General features: G+C 37.4%; 1 protein-coding gene across 5 annotated transcripts in view; it reads right to left on the minus strand.

Moving 5' to 3' along the window:
• Positions 1–466: 466 nt before the first annotated feature.
• The window catches only part of ODF2L (outer dense fiber of sperm tails 2 like), a 37,925-nt gene continuing 23,638 nt past the window's right edge, over positions 467–14,753 (minus strand). For 3 of the 5 annotated variants that reach the window (XM_060232139.1, XM_060232141.1, XM_060232140.1), the window contains 6 exons: positions 8,497–8,632; positions 7,851–7,961; positions 3,523–3,627; positions 3,213–3,371; positions 830–915; positions 467–740 (listed from right to left, as the gene is read on the minus strand). In XM_060232139.1, the coding sequence (XP_060088122.1) occupies positions 518–740; positions 830–915; positions 3,213–3,371; positions 3,523–3,627; positions 7,851–7,961; positions 8,497–8,632 (820 nt within the window). In that variant the 3' untranslated portion in view covers positions 467–517. Of the gene's footprint in view, positions 741–829; positions 942–3,212; positions 3,372–3,522; positions 3,628–7,850; positions 7,962–8,496; positions 8,633–14,753 lie in introns of all 5 variants that reach the window. The other 2 variants (XR_009555073.1, XM_060232142.1) reach the window with 2 other exon arrangements.

The raw sequence follows: 14,753 nt of genomic DNA on the forward strand, positions 1-14,753 counted from the left end.
TAAATTCCAGTACTATGGGTAAGGATTGTCATGTCTTCTAAATGATGATTTTATAAATGTGTATGAATGAGTTCTACTTCATATGGAAGCTGTTTGCAGTTCAGGTGATTTTAACTGCACACAGTAAGAATGCTTTACCCTAACAGTTTCTCATATGGAGCAAGTCCCTACACATTTGCAAGCTGCTGCCACACCATCAATCAAAGTATGACTCCAGCCTAAGATATATATCAGCTCAAGGTGCTTCTTTCCAGTGCTTAATCAGAGTCAGAACTAGTTCAGGAATGAAAACTTTTCAATTCCAGTCTCTCCCTCACCTCCAAATACATAATCAGTGAGCAATCAGTACTTTGGGGGAGAGCATTTCCAGGAGAAATTGTATGACTTTTAAAAAGGTTTGAACCAGGAATTGTTTCACTTTAGAAGGCAACACTGCTCTTTTGCATTAACAAAAGAAGAGTGTTACATACTGAGAACCACGCTCTTTTCATGAGTTCACAAACACATGAACGTCAGATCAATAGACTGAATACTGTTTATCTGAATAAAAACATTCAAAGCTCAAGGCTTTATCTACCCTTTTCCGTCCATCTTCCAAAGCAGCTTCCAGTTGTCTGGTCAAAGCATTGTAACTTGCAAGCTTCTGCTTGAACTGCAATTCCATTTTCTGAAGATTCTCTTCCTGGTTTGCCAGCTGATTTTCAAGTCCTTTGTTTTGTGATTCCATTTCATCTAATTTTCTTTAAGTCAGATAGATAGATATGTAACATCACTACAGAAGAGGAGGGAAAAGAAAATACTGAACAGTGGGAGAAGGAATCATGTTTACCTTTGAACTTCTTCATATTTCATCTGAATGGTGAAATTTTCAACTTCCAAAGAGTGGTGCTTCAAGAAATCATCACTGTTGTCAACCTGTGAAAACAGTGATTCTAATATATCTAACAAAGCAGCATACAGAAAATTCAATTTCTATCAAACCCAGTCCTATTCAGTCCCTTCAGATCAGCATCAGCAAGACAAACCCATCAAGACAAACTGCATTTGGTCAGTTTGACTAATCACGTGGAGGGAAAGTTCATATGGGAGGTGACCTGCACTGTTTCTCCACAACGATATGGCAGATTTTGTCCCTGATGAATATGCAGATTAGGCCTCGGAGTTACTTTTTCACAGGTATGCAAATTCAAAACTTTTATGGTGTGTAAAATTAAGCTTACAAAGATGATCATCTGACATCTTGATTTGCTAATGCTGCATTATTTCTGGAAACTTTACTACATAGCCTACAAGAATGCCTTGCAACCAAAATAACAACAGGCATTTTTAACTGGGTTCCTATCTTTTACAGAAGGCTGTTTAGAGAGAAGGTATCTAGATTATTTTAAAATGAATAAAGGGGATGGGGGAATCTTTTTCTAAAAAAAAAACACATCAGAATTTGTGGTCTAACCACATTCAACAAAAATTGACTAAGCTTCCATTCTGAAATATCTGTATTTATGTAGAAAGTGTCTGTACTCAAGCACATGCCTTACTTGTAACTAGAGCCCTTTGGAAACAATAACATTCACAAAAGCTGCTTTAAGCTATACCAGTTCTCTTTTAAAGCCAATTTGGCCCCAGTTAATATATTTACTGCAGGCCAGCACTCAAAAAGTATATTCGCTACCTTTCCCCCTGTAGGTAACCTCCTGTGTGAATGAAGCAACCAGTGCCCAGTCACGTAGTGGCAATGCCCAATCATTAAAGTTTACAAATGCAACACAAGGTATGCAGCCCAATCCTATGCAAGTTTAGACAGGATTAAGATGCACTGTGTTCAATTATACTTATTGACTTCATTCAAATGTTGCAAACAAACTTGTTCATGCCAAGTGTGAGCCATGCTTCTTGCTGTCTGCACACCATAACCTGTTCACTGCCAAAGTAATCCAATGGGCAGAGGGAGGGCACCTGAGAAGAGGTGACAGATGTGGTTTGTATCTGTCATTGTCTCAAGATCCATGGTGTTGCTGCCTTGGCCAAGGTAGTTGCAGAGATTCACTGCAACCTACTTTAGAGCCAGCCTTTTCTGCTGCACTCATGCAGTGGTCTTCTAACCAGCCATGCAAAGAAGTTGCTGTGCCAAAAGGAATACAGAAAGATGTTCCTATGTGAACCTCTCTCTTTGGCACACATCCCAACCCTGTGTGAAAATGGCTCATGGTGTCTCAGGCACACAATGTGAGCGTCCCTAATGCTCCACCTGTTCTCTCACTGCATGTGGAGTGTGACTGAAGACTTCCTGGTTTTGAAGCCTTCAAGTTCCAATTTGGCAACACAACCAAGCACAGGCAGTGGGGCAACTTGGCCAAAGCTTCTAACAATCTGGGATGCTAAATCAAGAGTTTAATCTGATTAAATCCTGGTTTGTGAGGAAGAAACATTTGTCCATGGACATTTGGATGTCATGGCAACCTGGACCTTGACTGAAGGCTCTCCAAACCAGGAAGACTTCAATCACATTCCAGATACAAAAGGAGGTGAACAGGAATAATGAGAGGATAGCAACAAGTCAGTTCATGCTGATCACAAACAAATGGTGGAAGTTTGAACTCAGCCACTGCCAACTAAGCGTACAGAGGACTGAAGTCTTAACCAGAAACAGCATTTCTCAGTAATATTCATCATTTACTATAATTTCCTGGGCATCTGCTGTGAGCAACACTGCATTGTTCTATTAAAGATATGTAATAGTTTCATTTAAATGATAAAACTCTGGAGCTTCAGCTTCTTTTAATGCAACAGTACCCAATAGCAATTACACATTTCATTGCATCTTTTCAGGGAGGGAGATTTGAACATTTCAGATCAAAACAGGGTAAAGGAGCAGGTTATCACAAGACAACTAATGCTTCAGAGGTACAGTATCTAAAGTCAAGGTTCATTTGCAGAAATTCAAATACAAAAATAGTAACACCACTGCCTTTGAAAGCAATTAAATGGATCTGTTTCCTTTCAGAGCACCAAATCCTATACAAAAGGGATATTTATTCTACTAGAGAGCCTCAGGCAGAGAGATGACATGACTGCCCTCAGCTGGCAAACACTGTTTTCCCTCCTTTACAGTATGTAAAACAATACAAGAGGGAGAAGAAAAACTTCATTTCTTAGACTTCCTTCTACATTTCTTTAGATGCTTTAACCAACAATTCCTGTTTCTCAAGCACCTGAAACTGTAGCTCCCTAAAGGCTTTGGATTTATCTACACAGCTCTTTTGGCAAGACAGCAGGCTTTCTTGACACTTCTGCAGTTTCCCTTCAGCTGAGTTCTGTAAATCACGGACATGTTCTAACTCCTTCAAACGAGCCTCCGTCTGGCCTCTCATCTGTGCAGCAGCATTGGAGATTTGGGGGTGGGGGGGGGGAGAGTAAATGTAAACAAATGGGGGAAAGGACTGTTAGTGTTTACAGACACTTATCCCAATAAGTGCAACCTACTTAACTGCACACATAAAAAAGAGAACACACTGTACTTACCTTATCTATTTCTAAATCTTTGACTTCCAATAACTTTTTTCTTTCATGTATGACTTTTTCATACTTGGCTTTCAGTTTGTTGGCTTCCATTTCTAATTTCTGCACCTAAAACAGCATTTCACATAAATACCAAAATGATTCTTAGAATGCTGTTTGTTTCTAGCAAAAGCACTTGCATTTGTGTTTAAAATAATTTTAATTCCAATTTTGAAAAGATATACATAATTTTGGCTTGGATCCAAAGAATTACAAAGACTGTATGCAAAGGTGGGGCAGGGAATGCACTGGGTGAAGAAGTTCGAATACGAGACATTAACTTTCTTGGTACAGGACTCTACATAGCTTAAGGTAAGGGCCCTTTTGGGCCTTGAACAGCTTTAAAAAACCAAAGCAGCTATGAAGTTAGAAGGGAGGCATGCTATCCAGTACAAATAGCATCAAATGTAAAATTAGCTGTCCTTGGCAGAGAAACTGTAGATGCATGCCTGATGCATGAAGCTCGTGACTCTCAAGAAACAGGTTTGTTCCCTTAAGGCTAGGATTGATGACCTGGAGAAGCTGACACAAACAGAAAAGTGTGTGGACAAGACCCTTAGGGACCTGCTAGAACTGCCCCACTCCTGTGCTGATAGCTCTTCTGCTGCCAAGGAGAGTGAGGGTTTTGAGGTTGAAGAAAATTGGGCTGAGGAAGAAGGGACCCTTTTCTTGCATGATGAATCAATATCCTCTCATATCAAGGATACTCCTCTGTGATTGAGGGCAAGCAGGCTTTTGGTAGTGAGAGACTGGATCATTAGGAAATTGGACAGCAGGATCTGTGATGTTTAAACTGCCTGTCTGGTGCAAACGTTTCGGATATCATGCAATAAAATGCATAGACTGATAGATAGTATGAAGGAGTTGGTGGTCATGTGCATGTTTGCACCGATGATACTGGGAAATGTAGTCATGTGATCCTCAGGGAAAAGTTTAGGTTACTAGGCAGTAAGGCTAAAGGCCAGGACCTCAAAAGGTAGGGTTCCCAGAATTGATACCTGTTTTATGCTCAGGGGCAGCTAGAGAGGCACAGATTAGGGGTTTCAATGTGTGGATTAGTAAGTAGTAGGCCTCGGATTCAGTGGGAGCTCACAGGAGCACAGTTCCTGAAACTTTTGGAGAGTTCCACCTCTTCCTTCTGAGAGTTCCACCTCCTAATCCATTGCATAGTATGTGCAGCTGCATAACAATCCCTGGATGAGCTCCACCAACTATTTTTTTACAAAACGACCCCTGGTAAGTAGTATTGGAAGAAGTAGTTTTGGTAGGCAGCAGGGAACTTTCTGAGACAAACTGAACCTGCACAAGAGAGAAAGGGTTCACGTACCAAAAGGGAACAGGCTACTGGTGCTTAATATCAAAAAGGAAGTAGAACAACTTTAAAATTAGGAGTTGGAGAGTTTCCAGTTCCAACCAACTCATCCCAAAGGCAAAATATTGGCAGTCCAAAACTTAAAGAGTATGGACATGTGTGGAAACTTCAGGACTGAGTGATGCAGGGATCCTTAATGAGGGAAATGAGGTATGAGTGCCCTTATGCAAATACTCTAAGTCTCCAAGCTATGATGAGGAAGCTGAAGCAATGAGATTGCTAAATAATAGTTGAATACTTCAGCAGCCATTTTCTGAGGAATATCTCTCTTGTTGCAAATTTTGGGCACTAGAAGAATATATGAGATGGTGAGTCAAGTTCTGTCAAGGGGCAGTTACAACAGCGCTGGCCTGGAGGTATTCTGAGAAGATGGCCTTTCATCTGAGCTGTTGGAAATGCATTATAGTGTGTGATTAACTGCCTCAGTTTTGAAACTGACAGCGTGTTAAGATAAAGAGGCAGGCTGAATTTGGTAGAATATTTTATTCTCAGATGGAGTATTTTTTGCCTGGCATCCTTTTGGAGTGTGTCCCCAGTTATGCTTGATCAGTTTCTCTATAAGTGATGCCTGCCTTTGTTCAGTTATGTTCTTTGGCTTCTGTAAACCCAACTGGTTTATTTTCATGTCCATGGCTTCATTTCATTTTGACCAGCAAAGCTGATGAACTGCCAATGTGGTGAAGATTGGGAGATCTTCAGAGTTTGACAGTCAATATTTGAAGCTGCCTATCGCCTTCCAAATTATCTCTGAATTTTTTGGAAGGCCCAGTTCAAGTCGTACAACTGCAGAGGTGATGCACGGAGGTAGAGTTAATATTTTATGAAAAAAGTTTTCCTGAAATTTGTCAAGCTGTTCTATTGGGCCCAAGAACCAGATCTGGGAGCTCTACAGTATGTGTGATATCACTAAGGTCTTATATGTTTTCAAGAGCAATGGCACATTGAGCTCCTTGAACATAATAGAACTTCTTTAGGGCTAGTATGGCTAAGTCCAGTTTCTGTTTGAGATATTGAATGTTCTGGGACCATGATAAATTTAGCTGGAATTCAATTTCAAGATATCTAAATTTGTTGACTTTTTGTAACTTGTACCCACCAATTTTCCATCTTTTGTTTAATTGTCTTGTTGACTTTCCTTTTGTATTTTAAAGCTGAGCACCAGCTACAGTGCACTACATATAACTCTTAGCACACTGGTTCTGATCTGGCACTGATTTTGATCAATTCTGGACCATTTTGGTGAGGTGTACAATAAGTCACATGATGCAACACGTATGTCCTTGACCAGGACATAAGGCAATACCCGACCTTGATGCAACCTCATCACACCTGGTCATGCTTCCCCTTGCCAATTCACCCTAATTAACGGGGTAGTCATACAACCCAATGGCCTCTCCTGTCCTGCATTCAAGGGTCATCAGAGAACATTAACACTTTCAGTTTACACGAAATAATCTCATGAAGGAACATTAGCCCAACTCATGCAAACTGTCTTGAGTTTCCCCAGATCTTTTTCCACCCTCAGAAATTCAATCAAGATATTGTTTTAGGGACACATATCAGACTGCCCCTGGAAAAATTCTTCCTATAACTGGGCATGCTCTGCTCCATGGCAGTGAGAGTTTGTGTGTTCTCTCAGTGCTAAACATCACATCCCCACTCACTTGTGGGCTTCCCCCTTCTCTCTGGGAAATGCTGGCCATTTTTCTTGCTTTTTCTTCTATGGACCTCAGCCTCCAGAACCTGATAAATATTGCCCTCCACAAATCACTTTCCCTACTCCTGCCTTTTATTTTCCTCTTAGACAGTTTATGTGTGTTCCCCGTGTGCTTTGTATGCATGTTTTGCTCTCTCCTTTTATAATAAAACACTTTTCCAATTTATAATAAAACACCTTCAGCCTGGTTTATTTTGGGAGCTCTCTAAGGGAACAATCCCTGTAAACATTGGTGAAGATCCCCTAGTTACCCCCTCTCACTCATCTCCCACTCACAATTAGAAGATTACCAATTTGGGTAGCAGTACTTGGATTCTTATATAAATATGCCCCTTTCCTTGGAGAACAGTAGCTGTTAGACAACCATCCTCCCAGAAAGCCAGTGTGAGAAAGAATTGGGTGTGTAATTCATGACTAACTGCATTTGCTGCATCTTCACTGTAACACAGTTTTAAATGAAAAATTTCAACTCAAATTAGACTTTTAGCAGCTGTCAGTCATTGGGACATTTGCTGAATTCAAAAGTCAAATGTTTTTAGTTATGCTATTTAATTGACATGGGAAAATGATATTAATCTCAAGTCACCCTCAATCAGTCATGAATCTTGATTAAGATTCTGCCAAGAGAAACAGCTCACAGCAGTTGCCTAGCAACCAGCTTGCCCCAAGGGGGGTTGGCAACACATCCTACTGTTCTTTGGGCAACCACACGATATAAGCACTGCTACCCTGCACCATTCAATATTACTTTTACATCTAAACACAAGGCTGACCCTGCAAATAATGATCAGACATCTTACAATAATTAGCCTTTGATAATTTCAATTACCAATTAGCTATAAAATACAAGTAAAAGCCATTTTTTATGCCTTATTGGCTTGTAGAAAACACTGTAAATATCGCTACATTTTAATACAGCTGCACACATCCTATCTGGAATATTATAAGTGGAATCCAAATTCTATCAGGAATAGTATAAGTGATATCCCACATAAAAGCCAGACACTGATCACGAAGCCTAGGCTTAAGCATACTGGGTTTTACACATGCATGCTCTATTATGCTCAAATGAAGTGAGACAGATGAACCAGATGTGCTGAGAGGTAGGGAGCTTTATTGCTTTCCCATTTTGCACAGAGGAGATATCAGTAGAAAGTATTGCCTGAACATGGCACCAAAAGCATTTGCAATTGAATGGCTCACCTCAGTCTTATATTGGTTAACAAGGTTCTCTTGCTGCTTTGCTTTTTCATGTAAGTCCAAGAGTTCAGCTTCTGCAGACTTCATATCCACTTCCAAAGCTGCAGAGGATGCCTAACATTTAGAATGCAGCTTTCATAAATACAACTGTGAAAGTTTCATTAAGAATTTTTAAAAATGGGTTTGATTAGTGTGGCAAATACATAAAAGACTGAAGTTATTAACAAGTGTTTTGATTAAATATTTATCTCTCTGCTCTACATTCTAGATTGGTTGTTAACCAATATAAAAAAGTCTTAGCAATTAACTATAAAACCCCTCATCAACAAGTTGTTGTATAAAGGTTGTAGGTCTAGTACTGACTGTAATCCTATGCAAACTTACTTGCAAGTCAGTCTCAATGTACTCTGTGAGAGCTACCCCTCAATAAGCAAACAAATGACTGGGATGAAATTGTCATGAGAAATAAAGGAAACTGAATGTATGCTCTGTAAGAAAATAAAACTTTTTCATGTGCAGCCATGTGGAATGCTGCTGCAACAAAACAACTCAAAATGCATGGCTAAGATAGGATCAAGATGATCTTCAACAAAGACGCTCTTAACACAAACAGGAGGCCTACACTTTATACAAATGAAGATGACATTACCTTTAATTTTACATTTTCAAGAGAAATATTCTCATTTTCAAAGAGGACAGAATTAAGCTTTCCAAGAATTTCTCCCTTGGACTTCCTCCCATCATCTTGTAGTCTTTGTAGTTCCATGAAATGGTCTTCCACCTGCCTTTAACATTTCAAGCACAGCTTTTGTAGGAATCAGCTCTATGCACCTGTACTACTTAGCTATATATTAACCCATGTACTCATTTTTGGCTTTTTAGAGGCTATTTCAGAAAAGCATCTCCACATTCACCAACCATACGGAAAAAACATTATTTAGGAAAAACTGAAATTGTATTTTCCAGGTAATGATGCTAAAGGAAACAATATGAGGCAGCAAAACAGCAGAATGATGGTGATATACCACAGTGAGGATGGTGTCTCTTTTACAGCAACAGGAAGTGGACAACACCAGAACACATTGTCCTGCAATGGAGGATCTTCAGGCTGAAGAGTCAATAGAAAGGAGACATGAACCAGCATGGGGGGGTGCAATTGTGGACTCGTTAGTATGTGGAGAATTATCCTAGCTGCTGGGGATAAGAAGTACATAGATCCCCACTGCTTCCTCCCCCATGGTGGACTGAAAGGAGGATGGAGCAGCATGCAAGGCATCTCACAGAGCTCTGGTGTTCAAGAATACAAGGCTATCTGATATAAACTGAAATGGCACTGGAGATAGTGACAAAACTGGACAGCAATAAGGTAAGCATGGCATGGGCACCTTAGGCTATGTGCCTAAGGCCAGGGCTGTGCCCTACAAGGCCCCCAGAGTACCCTATGAGTGGAAGGATTTTACTTGGGATTCAGCATTTTACTCAAGAGCAGTGGTGCCATCTGATCTTGTGCATGTTTATTTAGAAGTCAGTTACACAGTGTACAATGAAGCTTACTCTCCAATATTCATGTTTAGGATTATAACCTTCACTTATGTATATTTGCACAACAATACAGTACAAAGCCTAGGGGAATAATTTTGGCTAGGTTACCAATGTTATGTGGAGACAGAAAAGATTTCAGCAATTCTTGCTTCATGTTCTTTGCAAGTCACACTGGATTTCTTTACAGACTGGAGTATTCAAGACTGTCTTTGAGGGATGGTGAAGCAATAGCATCTCCAGTCTCTAAAGAAATCTAGTGAGGGCTACAGGAATAGATAATCCCTCTCAATTCTACTTTACTTCTGCCATACAAATTTTCCTTTCTGTCCCTTAACAGTATTAATCATGGAGTTTCATTACATTTGCAATGATGTTAAATCAAACTCAACTAGTTTTTTACCATGTCTTTGAACAAAGCCTTGGTCAAAATAAATCAAAGTTCATCTGATTTTGCTATAATACTGAAGCACAGTTAACTCCGACATAAGATTAAAGGTGTCAAGAATTTTACATTGGTAGTCTGGTCCAAACAACAAAATGCTTCTAAAAAAGAAATTAGAAAAGACATTGAAGAGCTAAGGAAAGATATAGAAGATCTCAGAAATGAAACTGTGGTAACATCAAAGAAAGTGCAAGAGGTGTAAGAGAGAGTGAAAGTACATGATTCCACCTTGCTAAAAATGCAAGGAAAGGTGGCAATTCATGACTGCAAATTGATGGAAACCCAGATATGTTTGAGAGGAGTACCTGAGGATGAAGAGACTGATTTGAAAGGATAAATAATAAGAATTGCAGAATTTTTGGAGGAAGATCCCGAAGGATCTAGAAGTATGTATGACTATATGTATAGCGTGAACTCACTGTATGCCAAGAAAAATAATCTACCAAGAGATGTAGTTATAAGATATATGACAAAAGAAATGGTGGGAAAAATCATGAATAAAAATTTTGAAAAGACATTGATAATGGGAGGCAGTAGAGTAAGAATCATGAAAGAATTGCCAAGACAAGTGATAAATGACAGAAAAGCATACAAAAAATTGACAGAAAAGCTACGTGACAATGAAATGAGGTACGGATGGATAATACCTGAAGGTCTGAGCTTTGAGTTGCAAGGAAAAAGGATTACAATTACAAGCACACAGGAACTGCGTAGGTTTTATGAAGAACATAAAGAATTTGCACCATGATGGATTACAAATTATTATCTTGGAATGTAAATGGACTAAATTCACCACAAAAAAGAAAGGCAACGTTTCATTGGATTAAAAAGCAAAATTGTAATAGTTTATTTACAAGAAGTGCATATCAAACAAAAGGATTACAAATTTTTATGGAATAAACAACTGGGACTAGAATTTTATTCATTGGCTGAACAGAAGAAAAGGGGAGTGATTTTCTATATTAAACAAGAATTGGAGCCGAAATTGGTGTTTAAAGATAAAGATGGAAGTTTTGTAGCGGTAGAAATAATATTAAATGCCAAAAAAAGTTGTTATTGGGACTGTATGCACCAAATGGTGCAAAGAATGCTTTTTTAAAAAGACATTATAAAACAATTTTATGAACTGACTTATGACCAAGTTTTGATAATGGGGGACTTTAATGGAACAATTAAGAACACACTGGATAGGTCTGGGGGTAAAAAAAAATAATAAGGAAGGAAAATTGCCAAAGTCTTTTTTTGAATTGGTCAAACAAGAAAATTTGGAGGATATATGGAGGAAATTTAATCCTGAAGTGTGGGACTATACCTTTTTTTCAGCAAGACATAAAACTTTTTTCAGAATTTACATGTTGTGGGGCACTAAAGACTTAGGCCTTATAAGAAAATAGAGATTTTACCTAAAATTGGGGCTGACCATAACCCAATAATGTGGATTACAAAATTGTCTAAGAAGTTGAGAAGATGGAAATTGAATGAAGATTTACTACAGAATAAAGAAATAGTGACATCTCTAGAAAATGAAACTAAAGCTTTCTTCCAAATAAATGATAAAGAGGATATAGAATTTCCGACGGTCTGGGATGCTTATAAAGCAGTAATGAGAGGAATATTGATTACATTGAATAACAAAGATAAGAGGGCAAAAGGAAAACAGATGCTGGACATTCAAAATGAAATAAAGAAAAAAGAACGGGAACTGAGAAAAAGGCCAGGGAAAAAGAAAATTATAAGGGAGATTACAATATTACAAACGCAAATGAGACATTTGTTAAATAAAGAATTGGAATGAAATCCGAAAAGATTGCAGCAGAAATCTTTCGAGGGAGCAAACAAACCCGGAAAATATTTGGCCTGGCAACTGAAGAAAAAGAGAGAAAGTAAAATTATTAATAAAATTGTGGTGGATGGAAGAGAGGTGGTAGATCAAGAAGGAATAAAAACAGAATTCTTTAAGTATTATGCCAAGTTATTTAAAGGTGTTAAAATAAGGAAAGAAAAGATGGATGAGTACTTACAAAAGATAAAAATAGCACCCTTGGCAGAAAATATGCAAAAAGTTTTGAACGATCCAATTGAAAAAATAGAAATTGAAGCAGCAATTAATGCAATGAAAAATGGAAAAGCACCTGGGCCAGATGGATATAGAGCTAAATTTTTTAAAACCCTCAAAGAGGAGTTAATCCTGAAACTTCAGAAATTGATGAATATGATAAGAACAAAAAGGGAAAATACCAAATACGTGGAAGGAAGCTGTTATTTTGTTGATTTCAAAGGAAGATAGAGATGTTATGAACATAAAAAATTATAGACCAATTTCATTATTAAATAATGAGTATAAAATATATACAAGAATCTTGGCAGAACGGTTTAAACAATATTTGATAAATTTTATAAAGGAAGATTAAGCGGGGTTTCTTCCCAAAAGGCAAATAAGAGACAATATCAGAATTATTGTAAATATTGTAGAATATTATGAAAGATATCCAGAAAAGGAAGTAGCATTATTCTTTGCGGACGCAGAGAAAGCATTTGACAATTTAAATTGGGATTTTATGTTTGCAGTAATGGAGAAAATGGAGCTGGGAGAAAGCTTTATAAGAATGATAACAGCAATATATACTGAACAACGTGCAAGGCTATGTATAAATGCTGATCTTACAGAAGACATAATTAGTAAAGGTACAAGACAAGGTTGTCCACTTTCCCCACTGTTGTTTATAATGACTCTTGAAATATTACTGATGCAAATTCAAGAAGATAAAGAAATAGAAGGATTAAAAGTAAAAGGATTTACTTACCAATACAGAGCATTTGCAGATGATATAATGTTTATAAATGAAAACCCCATACAAGTCACACCTTTGTTGTTAGCCAAAATACAAGAATATGGGGAGTTGGCGGGACTTTGTATCAATAAAGAAAAATCAAAACTTCCATGTAAAAATATGCAAATAAATAAGCAACAAGAATTACAGAGACTAACGGGCTGTGAAGTTACTTCCCAGGTAAAATATTTGGGTGTGGAGATAACAATGAAGAATATTGATTTGTTCAAAAATAATTATGAGAAGCTATGGCGTAAAATGGATGAAGATATGTTAAAGTGGAATAAACTTAATTTGTCACTGTTGGGTAGAATAGTCGCAATCAAAATGAATATTCTACCAAGAATAATGTGTTTGTTTCAAACTATTCCAATTGTGAAAGACAGTAAACAATTTAATAGATGGCAAAGAAAAATTTCAGATTTGTGTGGGCGGGGAAGAAACCAAGAATTAAAATGAAAATTTTAAGATGCAAAAGAGAGAGGCGGATTACCAGACTTAAAATTATATCATGAAGCAGTTTGCTTAGTATGGATAAAAGAATGGATAATGTTGTTAAACAAAAAACTCTTAGCGTTGGAAGGCCATGGAAATAAATTTGGCTGGCACGCTTATATGTATTATGGGGGAAAAAAGATAGACAGTTTTTTCTCTCACCATTATATAAGAAACAGCTTGCTAAATATATGTATGAAATATAATATGGAGATGAGAGAAAACCGTTACGGATAGTGCCAGCCGAAGTGATAAAAACAACAGCTGAGACGAGTGAAGAAAAGTGGTTGTCATATAATCAACTATTAAAATATAAAGTGGCAAAATAGAATTGAAAACTGCTGAAGAGCTGAATAATAAATATGATTGGTTTCAAATGCAACAAATAAAGAGCTTGGTGGAGAATGACATTAAAACTGAAGGAATAAGAAAAGAGCAAACAGAAATGGAAAAAGTTCTGCTTGGAGACAACGAAAAATTAATTTCAAAATTATATAAATTACTTTTAAAATGGTCTACGGAAGATGAAGTAGTGAAATCTCAAATGATTAAGTGGGCAATTAATGTAAATAAAGAAATACAGATGGAAACTTGGGAATATTTGTGGAAGAACTCTATGAAGCTTTCAATGTGTCATAGTATTAAAGAGAACTCTTTTAAAATGATGTATAGATGGTATATGACTCCTAAGAAATTGGCAAAGATGAATAATAAGATGCCAGACAGATGTTGGAAATGTAAAAAACATGAAGGTTCTTTCTACCATATGTGGTGGACTTGTGAAAGAGCAACAAAGTATTGGCAGATGTTTCAACAAGAAATTTCTAGGATCTTGGGATATGAATTTAAGAAAGTTGCAGAGACTTTTCTGTTGGGATTACAAATGGAAAAATTTCCAAAAGAAGATAGAACTATAGTTTGGTACTTGCTTTTAGCTGCTAGGATATTATATGCACAGTTGTGGAAGCAAGAAAAAATACCAGAGAAATGGGATTGGATTGTAAAAATTATCACATGGAGTGAAATGGACAAATTAACAAGAATTTTAAGAGACTATGATTTAGAAGTTTTTAAGACGGAGTGGAAAAAGTTCAGAAGATATGTAGAAAAAGAATGGAAAATAAAAGGACATTGGACAATTTTTGATAATGATTAAGTCTTAGAAAAAAGAAGAATATTAATTTTTGTTTTTATTTGTTAAGGGTACCTTTAAACATTAGTACTTTAAGTAAATAACACCGGTGGGGGTCAAGTAACGGGGGGAGGGGTGGGTAGAAAGTAATATTTGGGATAGATAAAGGAAGTTATTAATGATGCAAGAAATATAATGTGTTACCATATGTTACCAAATAAAATTGTTTTAACCCACAAACAACAAAATGCTGCAAAAGCTAGCTTATGGTCACCCCATCACTCATGAGTAGGAACAGTCTATCCCAAGGTTCCCCAACCTGGTGTCTGTTAAGTTTTTCAGAAAGTGGGTGGGGCTGTTGTAAGGCTGGGCTTATAATTGGCTACTGTCATTCAAATGAAAGGGACTTCCCTGGAAGTGCAAGAGGAATGGTAGCATCTGGGCATTCCTTAGTCAAGACATGG

The sequence above is a fragment of the Heteronotia binoei genome, chromosome 2 (genome assembly GCF_032191835.1).
Source record: "Heteronotia binoei isolate CCM8104 ecotype False Entrance Well chromosome 2, APGP_CSIRO_Hbin_v1, whole genome shotgun sequence".
In the NCBI taxonomy this organism is placed as follows: Eukaryota; Metazoa; Chordata; class Lepidosauria; order Squamata; family Gekkonidae; genus Heteronotia; species Heteronotia binoei.